Genomic DNA, 22,470 nt, shown 5'->3' with positions numbered 1-22,470 from the left:
AGCTCCCAGGACGGGTCCGGGGGCCCCTTCATCTGGCAACACGGAGGGGAGGGGCGGGTCGGACCTCACCCCTGCCCGGCCCCGAGCCCCCCTCACCTCGGAGAAGCTCCGCGGCGGCCCTCGCCGCCTTGCCGCCGCTCATGCTCCCCGCGCATCTGCCGGACCCCGGATCCCACCGGCCACAGGAGGGCGGCGCTTCCCCCCGGCCCGCTCCCCTCTCGGCGCAGCAGCGGCTGGCGGGAGTGGCCGGGCCCTGCCTCGAGCGGCGCCTCAGGGGAGAGGGCGGCACAGGCCGGGCCGACGGCCTCCCCCGACTCCCGACCGGACGCGAGGTGCCCTTTCCCCGCACTGCTGGGACGAGGCGGGCCCGAGCCCAACGCGGAGACCGCTCCCAGTCCCTCCGACAGCGGCGCCCGGGAGGAAACTTGTGCAGAGCCGGCACCAGCCGCCTCCCCCGCGGCCCGCCCGCCGCGCGCTCCACGCCCGCCCGCCCACAGGAGGACAAGTGAGGTTTGCGCCACAACACCCGGACTCAAGACACGTGTGCTGAAGTACAACACAAAGTGATGCACAACTACGGTTGCTCCATAATACCGAGACTCAATGACGTGTGCTTACGTTTGCCAGAAAACGATGGGAAATTAGGCTTTGGCCGCAAGGCCAAGACTCAATGACAAGCACTTAAATATTCCAGAAAATTAGGTTTTCTCCACAACGCCAAGACTCAATAAACGTGTGCTCAACTATTCCAGGAACCTAATTCCCCATAATTTTTCTCCACAACACTAAGACTCGATAACATGCACTTGCGTATGCCAGAAAGTTATGGAAAATTAGGTCCCCCATAACACCAAGACTCAATAACGTGCTTAAGTACTCCACAAAACGATGGAAAATTAAGTTTGCTCCATAACACTGAGACTCAATGATGTGCTTATGTGTGCCAGAAAATTAGGTTTTCTCCACAATGCCGGGTAACAGAGACTCAACAATATGTGCTTATATAAGCCAGAAAGTTATGGAAAATTAGGATTTCTCCACGACGTTGAGACTCAGTGACATGTGCTTAAATATTCCAGAAAATTAGTTTTCTCTACAGCATGTCCTCCAGAAAATTATGGAAAATTAAGTTTTCTCTGCAGCACTGAGACTCACCTGCCTAAGTATTCTGGAGAAGTATAGAAAATTAGCTTTTCTCCATAATACAAGCTGTAGCAGAACAGCAACTCCAGAAACAGGATGATGCAGGGGCTCTCATACCGTGGGATGCGTACCCCTGGGGCCACACAAGACATCTCTGGGAGGTACGCAGGAGGAATCATGTAATGGCAGATTTAATTTTCAGTATAACAACTGGCATTTGAGGGGTTAAAGTATAAAATGTATGCTAGTTGGGATCTGTGAGCAGCTTGTAAATCTGGAAGGGGGTACACCATAAGAAAAAGTTTGGGAACCTCTGGAATAACAAACTGTTTCAGTAAACAACAGGAATTAAAAATATTAAGCTAGCATATTTCATAAAAATTCTAGGCAAGTTTAGGTAAAAAAAAAAAAAGATGATCTCCCCCATCTCCATTGCAGTTTACCTCCTGGCAGAGGGGCCAGACAGTGGAGACGGGGGAGATCATCCAGACCAGCCCAAGACTGCTCATACCTGCTTATTTCCTCATCCCCTCACACCACCCTTCAAAGGATCTGGTGGCCATCCCCGGTTTCCCCAGCCCCTTGGGTGAGAATCCATCCCTTTTCACCCCCTAGGTGAGAATCACTGGAGTAGAGACAGGGCGAGGGAGGGAGATACTGAGCTGCTCAGCAGAAGTGGAAGGATGGACAGACTCTGGAAATTGGCCCAATAGTTCAGCTTGTGGATCATAATTGGGGTTTCACTCACAACTGAGTCCCCGTTTGAAGGCAAGAGAATGGAATGGTAAATGCTGCTGCCACTGAAAGAGTATATGCAAAGTAGATTCCTAAAGAAAGGATGCCTGTGTTTTTTTTAAATACATTTAAACAAAGGCAAAATGGCAACATGTCTCACACGAGTTTCTTTTTTAGACAGATGCTATAATCATCATGGAAGTAAACTCTGAATGTCTAATGCATGGCAGCTAGACATTAGACCAGTAGTTCTCAACCATTTTAAAACTCAAGGCACCCCTTTATAACTTCTGTGAATGGAGTTCTTTTTAAAAAAAAAAAAAAAAAAAAAAAAAAAAAAAGCATATTTATTACAGAGCTTGCCCTTCCAGAGGGGCCAGGCAGTTGGGGCAAGGGAACAGCCAAACAGGGACTGAACCCTCCCTTACCAGCTTATCTCCTGAAGCCTCCCTTTAAAGGATCTCTCCAGGGTGCCTGAGGCACCTTGGCTGAAGACTGCATTACCACACAATCTAATTCAGTAGTCATAAGCATAAGGCTTTGCAGTAGCACTTTTTAGAAAGAGATAAAAAAGAAAAAGGAGTCCTACAAAATGCTATGATGTACTGAACAATTTTAACCTGAAGGATTTTTTTTTTTTTTACTTTTTGCAAAATTAAAATGAAAAGTGACATTACTTCAATATTAAACACACATTGTCTATGCAAAAAATGTAAAAGCAAACATTTTTTTGAGAGATATCAACTGTTCCTCCACTTTATAGTCTTTGCCCCAAATTTACTGATGCAGGGAGGATAGCTTAATTTTCTAATCTTCCTTACCCCTACAAACACAACGTAGGGTTTGTTCAAGCAAAAGAGGATTTTTGGTAATAAATTTAAAAAATAGCTGTCTATGGCTTGGATCTTCAAAAGACTGGGATTTTAAGACAGCCTGAGGGATTTACATACCAAAATTCGGCTGAAAGAATCAATGGGCATTGTGTGCTTAGTTCCCTCCACCCTCTTTGAAAATCCAGCTATTGGTGACTTGGATGCTTGGCATTTTGAGACAAGACACTTAAAATAAGTGTACATGTATAACACAACCACCCGAGCATTTTTTTAGAAGTGAAAAACAATTTTTCAAACAAATATAAATCACTGAAATGTTGATAACATTATACCAGCATTTTAGAAGCATCTTTCACAACCTTTGCCAAATGTCTGTTTTAGGGCCCTACGTAAGGGAAGACATGCTTTCTTCATGAAGTAAGATGTATGTAAAAAGTTTGTCTTCAGCATTTTTTAGAAGTCATTATAGACTAAGACTGCATGCTGCAAACAGGTCTAAGAAGACAGGCTGTAAAATCTGTAATTTGAGGAGTTACAAGTGCTATCCTCTCACCTTCCAAAGCATAGAAGAAAGTTTTTGACAACCTATAAAAACTGATAGTATTTTGTTGGCCTGGCTATTTCCCCTCAAGAAAAAGTATACTCAGTTTGCTTATTATACGAATTTGTAGGTTTCAAAAAATATAAATGCATCAATATATAAATAAATAGTGAGTTAACAACAGTGCACAGTACCAACAATTCAATAATACATGTACATTGTCAACCTTCAAATCTAAATACTGTTTCACATCACATTAAATAAGTGAAAGTTAGGGTCCAGGGTTTGGGTGTGCAGGATACAAGGACTATGTGAGAACTGCTCTTAGCACTTTTCCAAGATGTCTCATTTTTTTGATCACAACTGTTCCTATCCTCAAAACATGAGAATGATTTTAGAGAGAAGTTCAAGTGTAAAGGTTTTCAGTTTACACAGCAGCCATAAAATAAGAACTGTGCATAAGTGCCATCACGGAGAGAAACTGTCAATTTAAGCACGCGCACAACAACTGTTCTGCAATAAAACTGAAAATAGCATGCTCTGTCTTTTGAAGGCATTCCCTAATGGGACGTGAAAAAAAATACTAGTGCTTTAGAACAGAATTAGTTTGTTTACCTTTGCTTAGTCATACTTCTAGCTTACTGTGCTGTCAGCAAAAGGACAAACTACTCACTGCAGCTACTGTATTCACTTTTCCTCAAAAACATTTCCATCTCAGCTTTGCAGTAGCCAAGGATTAGTATGGTTTCAGAAAGCAATATTATATAATACTGCTATAGTATAAGAACTGTGCTTTAGGCCCTGATGCTGCAATCAAATACTGTGGACTCTGGGACTACTCAAGTGACCGAGCAGTTCTTTATTTATTGATATAAAAAGTAGTGTCTCTTTAAAAAAAGCACCACAGTATTTTCTTATGTTAAAATCCCACATTTGGAAATAATTATTTCAACTGAAATGAAAGCTGACAAATTAACTTATGCCAGACAGCTGGAAAAAAGTACAGCCACTCGTCTCCCAGGCTTTGTTTACTTCACAATCAGAGGTGTGATTACCACACCTTGCACATACATGAGCTAGCTTTCATCTAGCAAGCCAGGTACCAACCATAAGATGCAACAGCAGGGACTTGCTCTCTTTTGAATAAGTTCTCAGAGCCCGGAAGTCTTGAGCCCCAGCTTTGCCATGTTGAAACTTCTGAGACCAAGGTTTCATAGGACCTGAGCTCACTGGTACCATACATAGCTCAGTTATGTCTACATATGCTGCAATTAACACACCTTATTGTAGAGTAGAAAGAGTCAGAGAAGGAAGCATTTCCTGTTTCTATAGATGGGTAGCATTATGGAAATAACTATGAAGAATGTAAGTTTCCTCTATCCATCATCTTGTATACCTTATTCTCATTACAGCATAAGTCAGAGCAAAAAATAATAAAACAGGTAACTGTGACAAAAACCTGGTATCAACGTGGCTTCTGAACAAAAGCATAATGATTCAGATTAAAAAATAAAAATATTTTAAAACCTTAAGGTGGTGTTGGAAAATAAAAAAGAGACAATTAAAAATGTTTCCAAGATTATACACTTGATCAATTATGTTATTCTACTCATAGCCCTTATCCTTTACTGCTCTTCCATCAAGTGTACAGGTTTATATTACACAAGTTGCCTCACTTTCAGCACTGTATTACACAATACAAGTCTTAACCACTTTTTCAAACAAAAGATGATTTTCAGAGTCACAAGAAAATGTTGTCAGATAAAAAAATTAAATACAGCTTCTTTAATGAGAAAATTTTACAGCAAAGACCCGACAAGAGTTTACAATCAGTATAATTATGAAAGACACTAAAACCCAATAGAAATGTTCTAATTGTTCCAGAAAATCATGGAAAATTGCATTCTCTATAACACACAAGCTTTAGGAGTAGCAAAACAACAGTTCCAAAGAAAAACTAGTGAATTAAATTGTTTCAGTGAACAGCAAGAATGAAGATATTAAACCAGCATATATCACAAAAATTCTAGGTAATATCTTAGGTGAAAAGAGTCATAAGAGCATGCACGTGCATATTGCAAAACCGGTAGTATTTTTGTGTAACAATTAATCTCCAAGACAAAGTATATTCCCTTTCAGCACAAACCTAAATAAAGACTCCAGAGTATTAAAACTGAAAGAACTGCAATTACTGCCAAAATAGCCATGTTTTTAAAAAAAATCTAGAATTAAAAGGGTGGGATGAAAAGGTATACACAGAGAGCTAGTATTTTTTTCTACAACATACTTTAGAAATCTTATTTCTCATGTAAAATTACATAACGGAAATGAACAAATATTCAAGGAAAAGAAATCATAAAACTTCTTAGTTTCAAAAATGAAACCTTTATTTTTCAGCTTATATAAAATTGTACTGCTTAGATAGAACAAGTATATGCTTCTAATAAAGAGAAGAAATGAATTCAACCTCAACAAATTAAATTCAGATTCAGCCAAGCATCATCCATGAAAGAAAAATAGAAATATTAGAAATCCAACTTAATACAAGTGTTTAAAGAATTCTTTTCTTTAAAACAATCAATTCCCTAACTACTCTTAATAGCAAAGTTTTCATAATTAATTGTCATTTTTGGCCTTGACTGAAAAAAAGAAACAAGAAAAAGATTTAATTCATAACGTAAGTTAGTCATATAGTGAAAACAGTCTCTTGTAGTACTAGATACAAAATGCAATCATTTGAAGATTTAAAAAGTTAAGCTTTATTCAACAAGGAGAGAGCCTACTCAAAAATATTTTTCGTCAATTAAAGAGCCTCATAAAATAAACACTGTGTTTGGGATAGATGCAAAATAAAGCAACTCATCTTATGCAGCATATCTGAATGTAACCAAGATGCAGGAAAGTGTGGGATCCTTCAAACAATGAGACACTAAGGAAAAAAGTAAAGTGCCAACACATATAATGCCAACAAAGTACTGCCAGACTACAGACTAGATCCATAAATTTATTTATTTATAAATAAATAAATACTTGAGTGTTGCTATGCTGAGTACTGCAACCCCAATTTGGGGGCTCCAGGTCCCTAAAATGGCATTCCAAATTCTGAATTACTACAGTTTTTTAGCAATTACTGTGAAATGCAAAATACAGAAACACTCCTGAAAAGAGGGACCGGAATTGAAGTCTCACTCCTCCCAGACAAATGCACTCAAGTAACCATTAGTACTTTCTGCCATCAGGCCAGAATGGCCCAGCTCAGGTCCAAGGCAGGCTTGTGACAGAACCTGGCAGCCGCTGCTGCTTTTCCCTGACACCAAGCTGCAGTGCAGCACAGTTGAAGCCCTCTGCTGCCAAACACCCCAAAGCTCCTGCTCTGCTGGAAGGATCTGCAGGCCACCACAGGCTGCCAAACCTGCTTTAGATCGTGGATGTTTTTTCTCTGTGGCCCAATGAATCTTTTCAATGTTTTTTCTGTACAGTAGAACAGGTTGACAAAAGGATGAAGAATATGCCCGTGGAAAATTGCCTAACCTGGTGGTTAGGGTACTCCTCAGAGTGCTGGGTTGGACACCCCACAGGTGGCACGAGCAGCCTGAACCATTTTCAACACTTTAAGTGAATACTGCTGCTTCCACCAGTCTTTTAAAAGAAAGCAGGAGTCTCCAGGTTTTGGTTTGTTGGTTTTTTTTTTTCTGAAACCCAATCCTGTATTACACATACCCTGAGAACGCCTATCAAATCAAGCCCACAGGTAGCCTTAGAAAGACTTACATCTAGTGTATGTATCCCAACAAGTTTAGGCACAAAATTGTCTTTGGGCATGAAAAGCAGCAGAACTTATTAAGGTGCCTGGGAACCTTCAGATAGAAGTGCACTATGGAGTTTAAGCACCCGACCATGGCTAAGCAGCTTTCACTTTTAGACTTAAGCATCTGAATCCCACTTTAGGCACCCAAATCATTTTTAGACCTGGCCCAAGACATTATGGGTAGCCAATGCAACAATCTTCAGCTCTTATTACCTACCACCAGTTTATTAAATTGAGAGGTCGATGACCATAGCAACTGGTTACAACGATGCAAAAAACAAGAGGGACAATAGGGAAAAAAACTGCTTTGTGGTCTCCTTGTACCACTGTTATTCTGCACCTGTATTATATGCCTATTACCAGCATATGGGAAAACTTGTAGTGGTATATAGTGCCTTTTCTTGTATTAGGAAGTCTTCAAAGTAAAATGTCTCAGAAAACATAGGATTGCAACAAAAAATATTTAGAGAAAAATACAAGAAATAAGCATTTTTTAAAAGGTCATTATGGAAGAGGATTCTGATATACTGCAGCTATTAATTGTTAGGAAATACAGTAGTAACTGTAGCAGTACAGTTTATATAGCTTATATAGGCAACCCCCGCTTAGCACTCTTAATTGGTTCCTGAAAAATGGAGCGTTAAACAAAACTCAAGATTTGACAACCCAAGATGGTGACTGCAATTGTTTTTAATGACTCAAGATGGTGACTGCGAGTGTTATAATGAAACTCACTGAGCGCTAAGTGAAATCAGGTATCAATTTCAAGTAAGCATTATAGAGAAATAGCGCTAAGTGGAACAGCATTAAGCAGGGTTGCCTGTTGTGTTAAATTCACAAGGTATCATGCATAACAGAATTTCTAATCCATGCATGTGACATCTGACCACCATGATTTGGTATACCCATGACTTAAAAAGCTTTAAAGATATTCAGATTCACTGCATTAAGAGAAAAAAAAAAAGAAAAATGAGGGGACTATACAGTGTTCATGATCATTTTGACACTGATTTGGTAAACAGATGTATGCTTTAGTAAATGGGACTGTGCTAGCACAACTGTTTTGACAAGTCAGGCTTTACGGCTTATCTATCTTTAGTGAAAAGAAAGAATAATTGTGCAATGTGCTGCAGTATGAAATGGCAGGGTTGTCATTTCAAGACTTCAGTTAAAGTTTTAGAATTAAATGCAACTGTGAACATTTCTTTTTACAGTTTATCTGCATTTAGTTCATGGTTTCTGGACTAAAATTTAAATACATTTACAAATAAGTGAAATAAAATTCCATTACAGTTGTGAGGTAGTTAAAAGCTTGTGCTCGGTAGCTGTGAACAAGAATGTACATGCAAGAGGGAAGAAATCAAAACAAAATGAATTAATTCTAATCCTAGGACTCTCCCAAACCAAACCAATTATGTTATTAACTGGTGAACACTTTATTGAAGCCATGGCAACATCCCAGAGCCCAAATGATAGGCACCTAATTTTGTCATAGCAGTTTTAGTCATCTGAGCAAGTGAGTGTTTACTAGAAATAGATCATAATTCATAGGATATTAAAAAGTTTTAAGCAGCACAAGAAAAAGTGGAGAGCCAAGTTACAGTCAGATTTGGACAACTGTAAGAGTTAGGAAACATGGCTTTCTTGCCTCTTCCCAGCTTCTATAGAGGCTATAGCAGCCTAGTTACTAAACATCCAATCAGCATAGGCTTTCATGACACCCTTTTACCCGAGAACAAATACCTAATCTTATCAGATTATGTAAAACTAAGGACTGATTTCCTGGGGAATTTATCATCAGAATGATACCACTATAAAAACCCTGTGTATCTATACAGATCATCTGGAATACAAGTATCCACACTAGGCATTTCATCAGTATGGTTCTCCCAGTAAATTTCCTTCTGCAGACAAGCTCTAACATAATTTATTATTTTAGACTAGACTACTTCGGATTACATACCTTTAGAATGCCACCTTTTTTTTTTGTTTTTTTTAAACATGAGGCTGGCATAATGTGAAGTTTATAATTGTCACACCTCTCTATCCGACCCCAAAATATAATCACTCTATCACAATAAAATTATTTTAAAACTTCAAAACATGCCATTTCTAGTTTTTAAAAAATTAAAATTAAATCAGCTAATCAGGGAAAGATAAATACAAAATATATCAAGTCTGATTTTCTATCAATCCAGTACTGTTAATCCAAAATATCTTAATCCACTACAGTTACACGTGCCACCACCAGGCTCAGAAGGATTAGCACTGCCTGTTTAATGGGTGGAATTTTCCCTTGTCCCACATCACTCTCACACACGCAGAGGGGGAAAAGAATTCACGCATCTCACAGTGAGGACAAAAGCCAGAATTATTTAGGCCCCAATCCTGCAAGATGCTCTCGGGAAACAGACTCCTATGCCCACACAGAGCACAGCTGAACTCACTGGGGCTCTGTGCACCTCAAGGAATTGGCTTGTGCGGAGTTGCCTTTAGAAAGGTTTGTACATGGATACAACTGCCAGCAGCTCCAAGGTGCACCCACTAGATACAAGGGAAAGCGTGAGACTGTAGGCAGGCTGCCATCTCCTCCTAAGCCCAGCACGTCTGAAAACATTGCCATTTCTTTACAGCCAATAAGGAGGTTTTTAAGCAGACTCCATAGAGAAGTCAGGCTGGAAGGGACCTTCAGACACTGGGCATGTCTACTCGTGCGATTTAATGTGTATTCACCTATTCTAATGTGCATTAAAGCATCACAAAAAACCTGTGCTCTTTAGCTCGTGCGCATTAAAACAGGCTAACGTGTTTTTCTAGTACCTCACAATAGAGATACTAGATTTAACATGCATGAACTAAAGTGCATTAATTGAATGTGTAGACGTGCCTAGATCAAACCCTGCCTGAGGCAGGATCATCTCTATTCAAACCATCTTATACAAGCCACTACAGTTGGCAAGCCAGTCAACTGGCCAGTTGACTGGTCAGTTGACTGTGTATTTTTTGACAGGTCAAAGTTTATAACAGTTTTATGGGGAGCAAATATATATATTTTGCAGCTTTCTTGACAGACACATGCTTTTTTTTTTTATTGTTTTTTGACACATTTCTTAATGGAAATTTTTTTTGCTTTTTCTGTGTATTATCTAGCTATAGTGGGTATTTTTAAAAAACATTTTTAACTGTTATTTGACCCATCAAATACTCCACCCTACAATCCATCATCTAAAAGGGAGGTTGGAGATATTTTTGGGCAGAGTTCCAAAAATGCCTGCAACCTCGATTTGCAAGATGTTGGCGTGCCAGGAGCGGATGGCAAGGCAGGCACAAGGGGCAGCGCAGCCCGGGCTCCTTCCTTCCCCACTGTCTTTCCCCAAGCACACTGCCAAGTAAAATGCCTTCTTGTGCCATGCTCTGGGGGCTGCCTATCCTGATCTAAAAACTCTTCATAAAACTGGAGTCAACTCGGACCTAACACAAGATACAACACCCTACCCTGCCACCAGGCAGCCTGTATCCTGCTTGTATAAAAAGGCTGTGCTCAGCTGCAGGCTGTTTCTCCACGGAGTTCTGCAAAGTAGCAGCCTGGGGGGTTTCTGGAGGGGGGGGGGTTCAAAGGGACACGGACAAGGGTGCTGCAATAGGGAGGGGCATTTTGGGATCAAACAGGGGGACCTGAAGGGGAGAGGCTGAGCCGATCCGACCAGCACTGAGGTCTACAGAGAAGAGACAGCAGAGCGCGGAGGCGCCGAAGTTCGCTGGCTGGGCGGGGAGGAGGAGGAGGGAGCTCCCGGGATCGGGCCCGGGGCAGCGCCCAGCGAAGGCGCCGCGGGAGGAGGCGGCCCCGGGCAAGGCAGGGCAGGGGCACGGCCGCGATCCCCCTCCTCGCTCCTCACCTGTGAGGCGCAGGCGGGTCTCGGGGCCGGCGGGGGGCGGCTCGTCCTGCTCCCGCTCCGCCGCCGCGCTCCGAGTTTTCTTCACGACCGGCGGCGCCGGGGCCGAGTGTCTCCGGCTCCCGGCCCAGCTCTTCCGCTTCATGGCGGAGGCGGCACCGCTACGGTGGGTGCGAGGCGGCCGGACTCATCCCCCCAGCGGGGCCCGGCTGGGCCGGCGGGGGGATCCCAGCCCGGGGCGGCGGCGGCGGAGGCTGGCGCTGGCGCTCCCGCCCCGTCCAGTCCTTTTCGCCCAGCCGCCCCCCGGCGCTCGGCCAGCTCTGGCGTTCGGGACACCCACTTGCCCCCTCCGCTGCTTCTGATTGGGCCGGGGCGGTGTGACGTCACAAACAGGGCCCAGTGGGTAAAGTGATGTCATAGTAGGGAACAGAACAGGTGTGTTGGGCGGAGGGGTGCCCTTGGAAACCCCGTTCTTCCCCGTGCCCCCGTAGCGGAGGGGTCTGCCCCGCAAAGGGGTGTCACAAGTGGCAGGGGCAGCCCAGGAGGCAGGGAGAAGGGGAGCGGGGTGGCTCCCCGCTGGGGCCTCTGACATGGTTGGCCCCCGACCCCTAGCACATAAGCCCACAGAACGACCCTGTATGCATAGGCTCCGTGCCCCTTCCTGTGTCTCCTTGCGTGGCCCCAACACAGGGAACCTATCGAGCACTTACCTGCCCCCATATACACCCACCCCCTGTTATTGTGTGCTCTTGCCGTGCTAGTACTGCCTACAGGCTCCGAGTCCTATTCAAAGCCTGCTAGTAGGCACTGTTTCCCTTCACTATCATAAACGTAACTCCCACATTTAGGCAGGCAAGGTTTTTTGAGTAGATGTGATGTCTTTTATTAGACCAACTGAGTTTACTTTGAGTAGATATGATGTCTTTTATTACCCCAGCTGAGTTTACTCGGTTGGTCTAATAAAAGACATCACATCTATTCAAAGAACCTTGCCTGTCTACATCCTGAGATTGACCCGGCTACAACCAAAAACCCTGCTCGACATCTATTTCCGCTCTCCAGCGCCAGTCCAACCCTGCAAACACCTGATATAGTCTATTTCCTTACATAAATATAACAACATACATTTCACAGATGTCCAATACACAAATCAATGTAGTATCTGTGTTCTTCCACACAAGTTCCCATTCATTTCCAAATGCATTACAGACCTAAAAGACTCAAGACACCTAACAGACTTAAGACACCTAGGTCTGTTATAGACCTAACAGACACAAGACACACAAGTTTGAAAGGACAAGGACCAACTTGTTAGGTGTTTCTTCCCTGGCCCAACAGTGGTTTGCTTTGTGACTCACACTCTCTGATGAGACCACATTACAAACAAACATCATAAATAATAGTAATCAGTTAATAATAGACCTATCTACTTGCTCACTCACACAAAAAATGAATGTATCCTCTCTTCTTAAAGTATCCAAATGTATAGCAAAGTGTTGCAAATAAAATCACAGACTACACATGAAACATCACTGCGATATAACCACTACAGGGGTGTAGAGTGCAAGACAACCGGAACGTAATCTATCCAGCGAAAACGTAGATCTCATGGAAAGGTCTGAAATACCTATCCCTATGTAAAGTTGTCTTCATTAGAGCAGAATATTTCAGACGCATTTTTGTAGTAATGATTGTGTGTGCATTTGCTGCTGTATGTTACAAGTAAGCAATTCAATCAAAAATAGTTTAAAGTTGTTATTTTTAGGCATTACACACTGAGGTGCTCATTTAAAACTGGTAGTTAAATAAGTCCAAAGCAGAGTTAGGTAATTAAAAGTTAGCTTTTGAAAAAAACATTTTTTTTCCCCTCTCAGAATCTCCATAAATAGCCATGGACCATGGCAGAAGTTAATAAACACTCTTATTGAGAGTGTTCTGCCATCTGGTGGGTATGAGATCAGTGATTATCCCCTGCTGCTTTTTTTGCTGTTGACTACATCATTTTTAGATTAATATTTTTTTAAAATAAAAGTTAAAACAAATTGCATAAGAGACATGATTATAATGACACCATGTAAAATGTTTCTCATTAGTGGTACCATGGGCCCAGTCTAGCAGTTCATTATACATGGGTAGATTGCTGTGCGGCACAGAGTTCCAAATAAGTCAGTGAGATTGCCTGTGGATGGTGTAGTTGACCTACATGTAAAATGACAGGATTGATACCTTCATTAAGGACTGTCCTTCTCTTATTGGGTCTCTTTCTCTCTCCCCCATACCCCTTTCCTCCATTTCTTCTTTTTATTTGGTTGGTTTTGTTTCTATATTATTTTAGAATTTCCACTGTATCTGGAATGTTGCTGTATTACTTTAGAATTCTAGTTTTATTTTGGAATTTTAAAATGTGAAATATTACAACTATTTTTCTTTCCACAGAGCTACATGCTAGATGCACTCTGCATATCAGAGACCTGCCTTTGGTTTCTCCAGGCTGGGAAGGTGTGGAAGCATTTTGTATCACACTGTAATAACATACTTGGCTGATGTAAAAGCAAGAATTATGTGTTTCAGAAATAAGGTTGCTGCATTTTATCTTACCAAACACTATTGGGACTGCCATTGCTGCTTCTGCACAATCACTACTTGACACTGAACTGTACCCTGTTGCCGTTGACTTCCTTCTGTTGGTGTGGAGATGGTTTTGTCTTATTGGTATCTTTTTTTGAATCTGGCAGCTCTTTTTCTTCTTATATCAGTTCCAGTTTGTCACTTTCCTTGATAATCTCTCCCTACTTCAAAACCCTTTCCTTCTATACCCTTCTAATATATTTTTTTCTTTGTCCTTCCAAGTAAATGGAAGGCCAGTCAAAAGACTTGTAAGCACAGGAGAGGCAAACTAGCTGTGGGGAGAGTCTGGGCAGCACTCTTATATCACTGAGAGAATTTGGATGGGACATCTAATGAGGAAATGTATAATTTCGGGAAGTGGGATGGAAACTACGAGATCAAATACAGTACACCTTTTGAAAATCAGGGAGGTGACAACCTCATTCAAAGTGAGTTTTTATCCAGCTTCTTTCTCACCTTTGTGTGAAAGAATGCACAAATGACAGAATTTAGGCTATTAACCTGTCTGCCTCTACACATCATGTAGTTAGATTTGCAAACGCTGCAACTGACTGGAGGCACAAAATTAGAAGTTATAGCTAACCCCTAATGCATTTGTTACTGTAATGATTATTACATTGAACTTCAACTCTGCTTTTAAATCTATGGTTTCTTCCTCTGAGGGTCAAACAGACATTTCTAATCATAATTGATTTCTTAGAGAAATCCAGAAATTGAATTAATGATGCTGTACAGAAGTTAATAAAAAAGCGGTTTGTTCATAGTCCATGAGATTTCTCAAGACATTAATAATGGGCTCTTGAGCCAATCAGCTCTAGATCATGGGAGGGTTCTGGCCCATTTCAATAGTGAACAACATTTATTTGATGGTAGCTTGTTCTTTTTATTGAAAGCAATGAGTTGTGATATTTCACTTCCTGGTAAACAGATGCCTGTGTAATAAGCCACTGCTGTAATGGGCACTGGCTTCTTAGTAGCAGGGAAGCCAAGGACTGTATGAACATGCAGAGCCTTGAGAAGTAGAGCTTATTGGTCAGCATGCAGTTTTGCACTACTGCTGCTATTCTGTTTCAGTTCTGGAGCTAGCACACACAGCAAGCATGGCATGACTCAGCATGGCACTACCTTACCATGAGGACATACTGACAGTCTGACTGATGCTAGAGCAGTGATTTACACACAGGATGAGGAGGTGTAGGCTAAAGTCTAAGAAGCAGTGGCTGCAGATCTGGAGTGTGTACGTGGTGCAGCTATGCTTGGGAATTGCTCAGACAGAACATGCTACTACCACAGTGTGGACATACCCTAAGGTCCAAACAAGGATTAAATGGCATTGATAGGCTAGCATAAGGATTTTGGCCATTGCTGTTGCCCATATCATAACCTGTTAGAATAGATTACTTCCATCTCCTGAACTGTCAATAATATCTTTCAAAGCCCTACATTTGTTTTAAAGGTATAGTATCCACCTAAATAGAGGTAAAATTTAATTATTTGTAAAGTTGAACCTAAGACTAACACAAATATTTCCATATTTTAACATAATTTCATTGTAGGTAGGCGTTTAACAGAACATAACACTCCCTTACAGTGTTTGAAAACTTAAACATGCAGCTTTAAGAATCCAAAACTGAAATGAGACTAAAACAAAAGTGAAACTAAACTGTTTCATCGTAATGGTGATAACACAAAAAGTAAACAGAAAGCAGAAAAAGTGACAAGTAGATTAGATACTGAATATGGCTTCCCCAAATACTAAAAATATTAATTGTAACACAGACAAGGGTATATTTGTGTAGCATACATGAGAACTAATTATTGGGTCTGAAACAGCTGCTTTTTTGTATCTTGACAACATAAAGCAGCTGAAAACCCAGTATAACTAGTCCTATCAGAACTTTCTTCATGTAGGCAAATGCCGTTAGGACCAATGGAACAGCCTTCCACTGCTGGCTTTAGGAGGTGCTGCTGAAAGAAAAGGAAATGAGGCTGGAACATTCTTATTCCATGACAATTCTCAGCTGCCAGAATGGGCCCTAGGATCATGGGAGCTCAAAGTTAGTACATAACTACATTTGTTCCCCCTGTGGGGTGTGCAGTGTTCAGAGTAAAAATCTAGCATAGCAGTTTTCAACCTGTTCCGGAGAACCCTGAGATTCCATGAGAGGTCTTCAGGGGTTTTGCAAAGAGACTGGGGGGTAATGGTGGAATGGGTTGGGAGGCAATGCACTGCCTTTGCTGGCCCAGGCTTCCTGATTCTGCCTCAGTCTTTAGGACAGGGTAGGGGTTTTGCGGCAGAAGTAGTGAAATAAAAGGGTTCTATGACTTTGAGAAGTTTGAAAACCACTGATCTAGCACCAATTTATCAAATTAAGTCTCTCTCTAAGCATTTGAATAAATACTCTCTCTAAGCAGTTGCTCTCTAAGCCGTCTCTCTCTAAGCAGTTGCTATAAATATATGTATTTTTTAAATGAACAAGATGCTCACATCTGCAGAGATAAAATCCCCTTAGGGTAACTGGATTGCTCACTATCATTATTTCTCTAAATTAAGTTTTGTATTTTCAATGAACACTTAATTTAATTTCAAACATGTTTTAATGATACTGAACCATGAGTTTGTTCTGGGCCTGCCAATGACCTTAATGTATGCAGGTGCCGGGCCTTTGTACAACAAAAATCTTTTTTTTTCCAAGTGCATTACTTGCTGAGGTTTAACTCTAGCAAGATTTTGCAGGTGAGAAATGTATGAACACAAGCAGTTTACAGTGGAGGCCAAAGATCAGAAATTGCAGGCAGAGTGTGAGTTCACACTTCTCTATAAATATTTTCCAATGTTAGTTATAAAATGATGAAATGCAGTTTATGGATGAAAGAGGGCATATTCTATCTCAACAAAAGCAGTGGATTCTGAAAACAGGCAGACCTTTTAAGAAGAATCCCTTCAGTTCACAAAAGACTCTAAACAGCCATATGCTCAAATATTGTTCTTTTCCTACCTCTGCTGCTTCTAATGCACAGAGCTATTTCTTCAAAGACCTCCTGCTACACACATAAAGGAAGATTTTGCCCTATGTTAGGGAGTACAATTAAGGCTTACAATTTTACTTGCTCTAAAACTGACACCTGATTAGGAATGCCTGAAAAACCACTATTTTTTTTAAACTACCATTTTGATTCCATACATGAGGGAAAATGCAGACAGTGGGTTTTGTAATTACAATATTTATTTAAAGTAAAACAATGCATTCAGTAGTGTTTATTTTAATGTCAAATGTACATAGGAATACACATAAGTTCATTTCAACCTCCCTGTATTCATACTTGTTGTTTTGGATGAACAATTTTAATGTATGAAATTCAGAGTACCGGAATTTTTATGTCACCAGCGAAAAGCTCTAAAGGGACAGCTGAAAGGAAAAAATCTCAAGCTTCTTCTGAACATAGCAAGTTCTTAAGATATTATTTTCATATTGGTTAGTACCTTTGGTTTTGAACAAAGATTTTAAATTGCACTAGGAAGAATTTTTGTGAGGCAGTAATAAGCAAGTTTTTTGTGGTAGGACAAATAAGTTTTAATTATTGCTTTCTTGGATGACAGCAGAGTGGATTCTTAGTCATCTTTACTACAACGTAATTTACTTGATGCTCTGAAATCCTGTGGTATCAGATGTTCTACAAGGACATAGCAGCACTGACATCCAGTGCAGTTCTCTGGAGCATTATTTGTCTTCTTTAATCAAGTTTCTTTTGTAATCTGTTTTCTCTGTCAAGTCATACATCAATAACCTGAGGCTTATGTGTGAAATTTACTGTTTTAACTCCTGCAAGCTGCAGAACTGTGTTAATGGGAGCATGATCCAGCCTATTTTTGTCCAGGTGCAAAAAGTGGACTTCACTACCTGGAACAGAATGAGAATATAGCATTAGCTGAATAAAGTATTGCTTTCTTTTAAAGGCTAATGGGGTTGAGGAAGCAGTCTGATTGTCTGCTGATTTTTCTAAATCTGCATTATGTGGATTCTACAACACATGATTTTTCAAACTACAGCAGCATAATGAGGGATCTGATTGCATTAGGACTGCACCTTGCTGTTTCTGAATATCTCATAGGAATGACTTTTGTCAAGCTATGGTCTCCTTTCATGCTTCATTGCTTGATTACAGAATACATCAAATCAAATGCCTAGAATAAAATGGAATAAACAGATACTTGGATGTCAGAAGACAAAAACGTGAATCCTTCTCTACTGACATCAAAAACTATATTCCTATCAGCTTCCTTAGGAACAAGATAAGTCTCTATGCAGTCTTTATAAGAGGTAGAAATACATAATGGGCATGCCTACATGTGAATTAATGTGCTTTTTCTAATGCGCATTAAATTTGGTACCTCCGATATACCCACTAAATAAATGTGCATTAGGCTACCTTAAGGCACAGTAGTGAACATTGCATGGACTTTAAGTGACGCTTAATATGCAGTAGCTATTTTACTGCTCATTAGCATTAAGCCATGGTGATTTACGTGACGCTTTGATGCACAGTAAAATACGTTATTGCTCATTAAAGTGCATGTGTAGATGCATCCAATGACACTTGCACAGTGTTCATTAACAGAACAGAACCACTCTATAAGCACAAGATTATTGTTTTTTTTCTTTGGAAACCTCTAGGGTGTAAAAGATCTCCTGGAAATATACAAGAAATCAGCTGAGGAAGATGAAAAATTTTAATATAAAACAAGTAAGTTTACCTGGGCCTAAAATCAAAGTCCCACCCTGCTGAGCTGGATCTCCTTGAAAATCAAAAGCAGGGCTAGTCATTGCCCTCCATATACTCCTAATACTTCCTGACAGCAAGTTGGATTTCACATGAGGGCTTTGTGCTAAAACATAAGAAAACAGCTTATGTTTTACCTAAACTGTTTTCAAAATAGATAATTTAATCAGTGTCACAAAGAAAAACAAACAAACAGATGACAGCAAAGCATTATTACTTAGAGTTACACAAGGCTTTACAGCAGTAAAAACACATTAGAAGGCAAAACAACAAGCTGAAGTCACTATCATTAATGGTTTACAGTTTCCCCTGACACTGTATAAGGGGATCTCGCCATTCTCAGAGAGTAGGCTACAATCTAAAATACAGCTTTTCATGGACAACTCCCCCCGCCCCATTCACAATCCCCCCACATAACAACACATGACACCAAGGAGTTCCTGCAGCCTTTATCTGCAGGCAAAAAAGCAACATCAGGATAATATTTGTGAATATTTACCTTCTCTGAGATTAAACTCCTGAAAATCAGGAGACGCTAGTCCTATGTGACTAGCCTGCTCTGTGAAATCACATCCTGCCTCCCCAAGATCAAAGTTTGAGAAAAGGAATAAGGAGTTCAAGGATTTGGAATGAAGTTGTAGCAAATCCCCCAAATGATAGACATTTAAAATTACATACAATGTAGCAAAATTCCAATTAACTTTTTAGTACTAGTTCACTGAGGTTTGTAATGCCCATATAATCAGTGGACAAGGTAGTGGTTCTCAACCGTTTTAGACTCCAAACACCCCCTGGAGAATGCCAGCTTTAAGTTTTCATTGGGTTTTTTTTCCCACTACAGAAAAATAATAGATCAATTCTTCTATTGCAAAGAACTCAGAAAGACCACACTAGGTCAGAATGTTTTTTACACTGTGGATTCCTATTTGAAATGTCTAGGTTTATCTTATGAATTGTGTTTGCACACCTAACAGTGCTAGCATTGTGTAATACTACAGCACCTTGGTTGAGAATCACTGATCTAGTGTATCTTCAAACTCCGCTGAAATCAAGAGCTGTTTCACTATTAACTTCAGTAAGAGCAGGCTCAAGCTCCTTGTGAGTCATGAATCTCTTCCACCAACGGTGCTAAAGATGCTTTAAAATGATGTAGTAAAACAGTCTGTACTATCTGTACTACTGGACACTGTGAACATATTCCTTAATTGATTACTGTTATATCAGGCATTCTTAATGATGTCTGCTTGTGAGAGAAATCAAAGCAAGAATACTATTCCTACCTGATGTGGTGGCTGCTTCCCCTCTTTTCATGCCAAGTATTTTATAAAGTGCCAGGTCTGGATCTACATACATTTCATGGGGATACCTTGTCAAATTGCAAAAAGGCTGAAAAATACATATATGTATGCATAAAATATTATATTAAATTTGAAGTTTTGTAAAAATGGTGTGGTAAAACCAAGTACTGATTCTGGAACTTCTGAATTCACAAATCTAACCAATGGAAGGACCAAATTCTAATTTTTTTACTCAAACAAAACATACATTGAAAGCAAGGCCTTCTTTTTCAAGCAAAATGTCTGCAGGGTTGGAAGCTAAGATTTATCCTATACTGTGTTTATTATTGCTTCCTGAAAAGTAGTAAAGATCTGCTTTTTCAAATGTGATGAGCATCCATATCTCCAGTTGAAATCAATGAATATTACTGACTTTGAAAGCCAGGCCTCAATAGACTATGAACTTGTTACAGGCATAGTACAATATATTATCTTTACAATTTTTTTACCTTAATGTGATGGTAAGATGATTGTCCAATAACTATAAGCCTCACATTTGCATCCTAGGAAACAAGTACATAATATACATATCAAATCTATTAACAGGGATTGAATATTTATACTTATTTGCAATACATGAACAGAAATATGTGCATTCCAGTTCAACAAGCTCCGTATGCAAGACTCCAGGCTATTAATTCTAAAGATACTTAGGCACCAAGAATATCTATTTCCTCATATGAAGATAGGATATTAATTTATTAATGATTATATTTCTACTAATTTTTAAAATGGTAACTAACTCTAGGTCATTTTTTTATAAGCTCTGATTTTAAACTTTATTTCCTGTAGCATCTGCAGGGTTGACGTTTCAGCTGCTATCAAAGTTGCTTAAAAATTCACAAATGCAAAAATTTGCACACAGCTGTCTGCACCCAAACAATTTGATATGCAAATACAGGTGCACATAAGTATTTGCCCGATTTACATGCCCATGTATACATATACAAAATGCACATAGTGATGTGCGTATACATAAACAAAACACACAAAGCGATATGCACATTTTTGCAGGTGCAAATTAAGGGCTGTCGCTGAAATTGTGGCCAAGCATTGTAATTAATTTAGACTCTGCACTCAGTAATTTATTGAAATAATTTTTTTTCTGCAATTCAGGCTTATCTAAATACTATAGCACAATACGCCCACATCCACAATTTTAATAACTTAGCTGGCTGACAAAAGCCATTCCAAAGATGAATTGATGGTACCAGAAAAAAAGGAGGAAAGTAATTTTCTCTTATATTTTTTATCAGAGCAGATAGATTTAAAGAAAATAATCATATTGGGGATGACTAATTCATTGCATTAGCAAAACCCACTATCTGCTACGGAAAATGCTCCCCGCTTCTGTTTAATAGCCCTTCTATTCCTGCACCTTCAAGAGCTGGTTGGTAATGACAGCTTTGGCCTCTCTCACCAGCAATATGCTGTACCTAGGAGGAAAATATGGCAACATTTCAAAGAGGAGGATAGAAGGAAGAAGGACAGTCCCTGCCTTGAAACAGGGGATGGTTCCTATTTGTTTAGAAGAAAGCAAAATACACGGTGTGACTATCAAGTGTAACACTGTATTGGATTTCCTTCCTAAGGCAGGCAGGATGAGGAACCGAACCAATCTGGGAAGGAACAAACTCAGTTCTGGGCTCCTAGTGACGGCTCCTAGGTTGACCTCAGGGATGTTACCAAATCTCACTCAAGGCATTAAGACCCTAATGTTCATGTCCCCTCAAATGCATTCAACCCCATGTTAAAGGCCTTTCACTTACTTGTAAAAAATCCTTGGGGATTTTTGCCAGGTCTTCTACATACTCTTTACAGGCATAGCATAAAAAATGCTGAAAAGGCAAACCAGGTGGAGACATCACAAGTCAACACGGTGAAGCCTTCACACAGCCGAGGTAAAAAACTTTAAAACTTTTGAACTGGAAGATCCTATGAATATCAGAGGCCCATTGCCAAGTTCAGCTCAGGATCCCAAAGTTGAAGAGGGCTGGAGCCATGTTTAGACTTGTTAATGGGAGAAGCAAAGAGGGCAGGGTGTCCGATCCGGTTTAAACCCTGAAATCCACCCCCCCCCCGATTCTCTTCGCATTTAAAGTGCAGGCTCTTCCCCCCCCCCCCGAAGGAGGCTGCAATGCTGCTTCAGGAGAGCACAGGGGAGGCTTGGGACCTCCACTGGCCCCCAGCTCGCCCCTGAGTCTCGGGCCGCTCACCCGCACGAACACCACGATGGCCCGCCGGGCCCGGAACAGGGCGCCGAACCGCAGGCGCCCGCCGTCCGCCCCCTGCACCAGGCACCGCGCCGCGGCCCGCAGCTCCGCCGCCTCCTCGGCCTCGGCCCCAGCCCCGGCCCCGGCCTCGACCTGCCGCCGGACCGGGGCGGCCATGGCACCCGGCGGAGGGCGGGAGGACACCGCTTGCAAGGGCCCGGCCCCCTCCGGGACCAGCTCCAGCGGCTGAAGCAGCCGCCCGCTCGGTGCGACTCATTCAGGGCAGTAGCAGCCCGCCCGCTGTGGAAAGTGCCCCCCGGGGGGGCACTCATGGGCCTGCCCTGAGAGGAGGGATGGTTCCTGTTTGTCTAGAGAAGAAAGCAGAGGCTCGTCGGAACTATCACGTATAACGCTGTATGGATGGGTGGAGGCTGTAGCCGGGTTTGTCTGCGCAGGTAGGCACACAAGGTGTTTGGGTAAATCGGCCTCTTGTGGGCTCAGATCAAGCGTAGGCCTATGCTTGCCTGCCAAGGGAAACACCACGACCACTGACGCAG

General features: G+C 41.2%; 2 protein-coding genes and 1 long non-coding RNA gene across 19 annotated transcripts in view; 1 reads left to right on the top strand and 2 right to left on the bottom strand.

Moving 5' to 3' along the window:
* Positions 1–11,310, bottom strand: part of CDC14B (cell division cycle 14B) — a 63,995-nt gene extending 52,685 nt beyond the window's left edge. For 13 of the 16 annotated variants that reach the window (XR_016441251.1, XR_016441252.1, XR_016441248.1 and 10 more), the window contains exon 1: positions 10,957–11,310. Coding sequence is in view for 10 of the 16 variants with exons in the window: in XM_090038585.1 (XP_089894711.1) it covers positions 10,957–11,098 (142 nt within the window). In the remaining 6 variants the exon portion in view is untranslated. Of the gene's footprint in view, positions 1–96; positions 481–10,956 lie in introns of those variants that run through there. The other 3 variants (XM_090038582.1, XM_090038590.1, XM_090038584.1) reach the window with 3 other exon arrangements.
* Positions 11,311–16,790: 5,480 nt separating this feature from the next.
* Positions 16,791–22,232, bottom strand: PRXL2C (peroxiredoxin like 2C). 2 transcript variants are annotated; one of them, XM_090038575.1, is made up of 6 exons: positions 21,917–22,232; positions 21,470–21,538; positions 20,150–20,203; positions 19,644–19,749; positions 18,338–18,469; positions 16,791–17,483 (listed from the first exon to the last, which is right to left on the bottom strand). In XM_090038575.1, exons 1-6 carry the CDS (start codon positions 22,088–22,090, stop codon positions 17,356–17,358), a joined length of 663 nt encoding a protein of 220 aa, XP_089894701.1. In that variant the 5' UTR covers positions 22,091–22,232; the 3' UTR covers positions 16,791–17,355. The 2 variants fall into 2 exon arrangements, with proteins under 2 accessions (XP_089894701.1, XP_089894702.1); XM_090038576.1 differs by lacking the exon at positions 21,470–21,538.
* A 4-nt stretch (positions 22,233–22,236) lies between these two features.
* Positions 22,237–22,470, top strand: part of LOC149868443 (uncharacterized) — a 124,648-nt gene continuing 124,414 nt past the window's right edge. The window contains exon 1 of the long non-coding RNA XR_016441247.1: positions 22,237–22,368. This is a non-coding gene — a long non-coding RNA (uncharacterized LOC149868443). The remainder of the gene's footprint in view (positions 22,369–22,470) is intronic.

Source organism: Crocodylus siamensis, chromosome 3 (genome assembly GCF_052110815.1).
Source record: "Crocodylus siamensis isolate JL-2025a chromosome 3, ASM5211081v1, whole genome shotgun sequence".
NCBI classification, from domain to species: domain Eukaryota; kingdom Metazoa; phylum Chordata; order Crocodylia; family Crocodylidae; genus Crocodylus; species Crocodylus siamensis.
The sequence above is the reverse complement of the archived record's forward strand: the minus strand, read 5'-3'. Positions and strand labels throughout refer to the sequence as shown.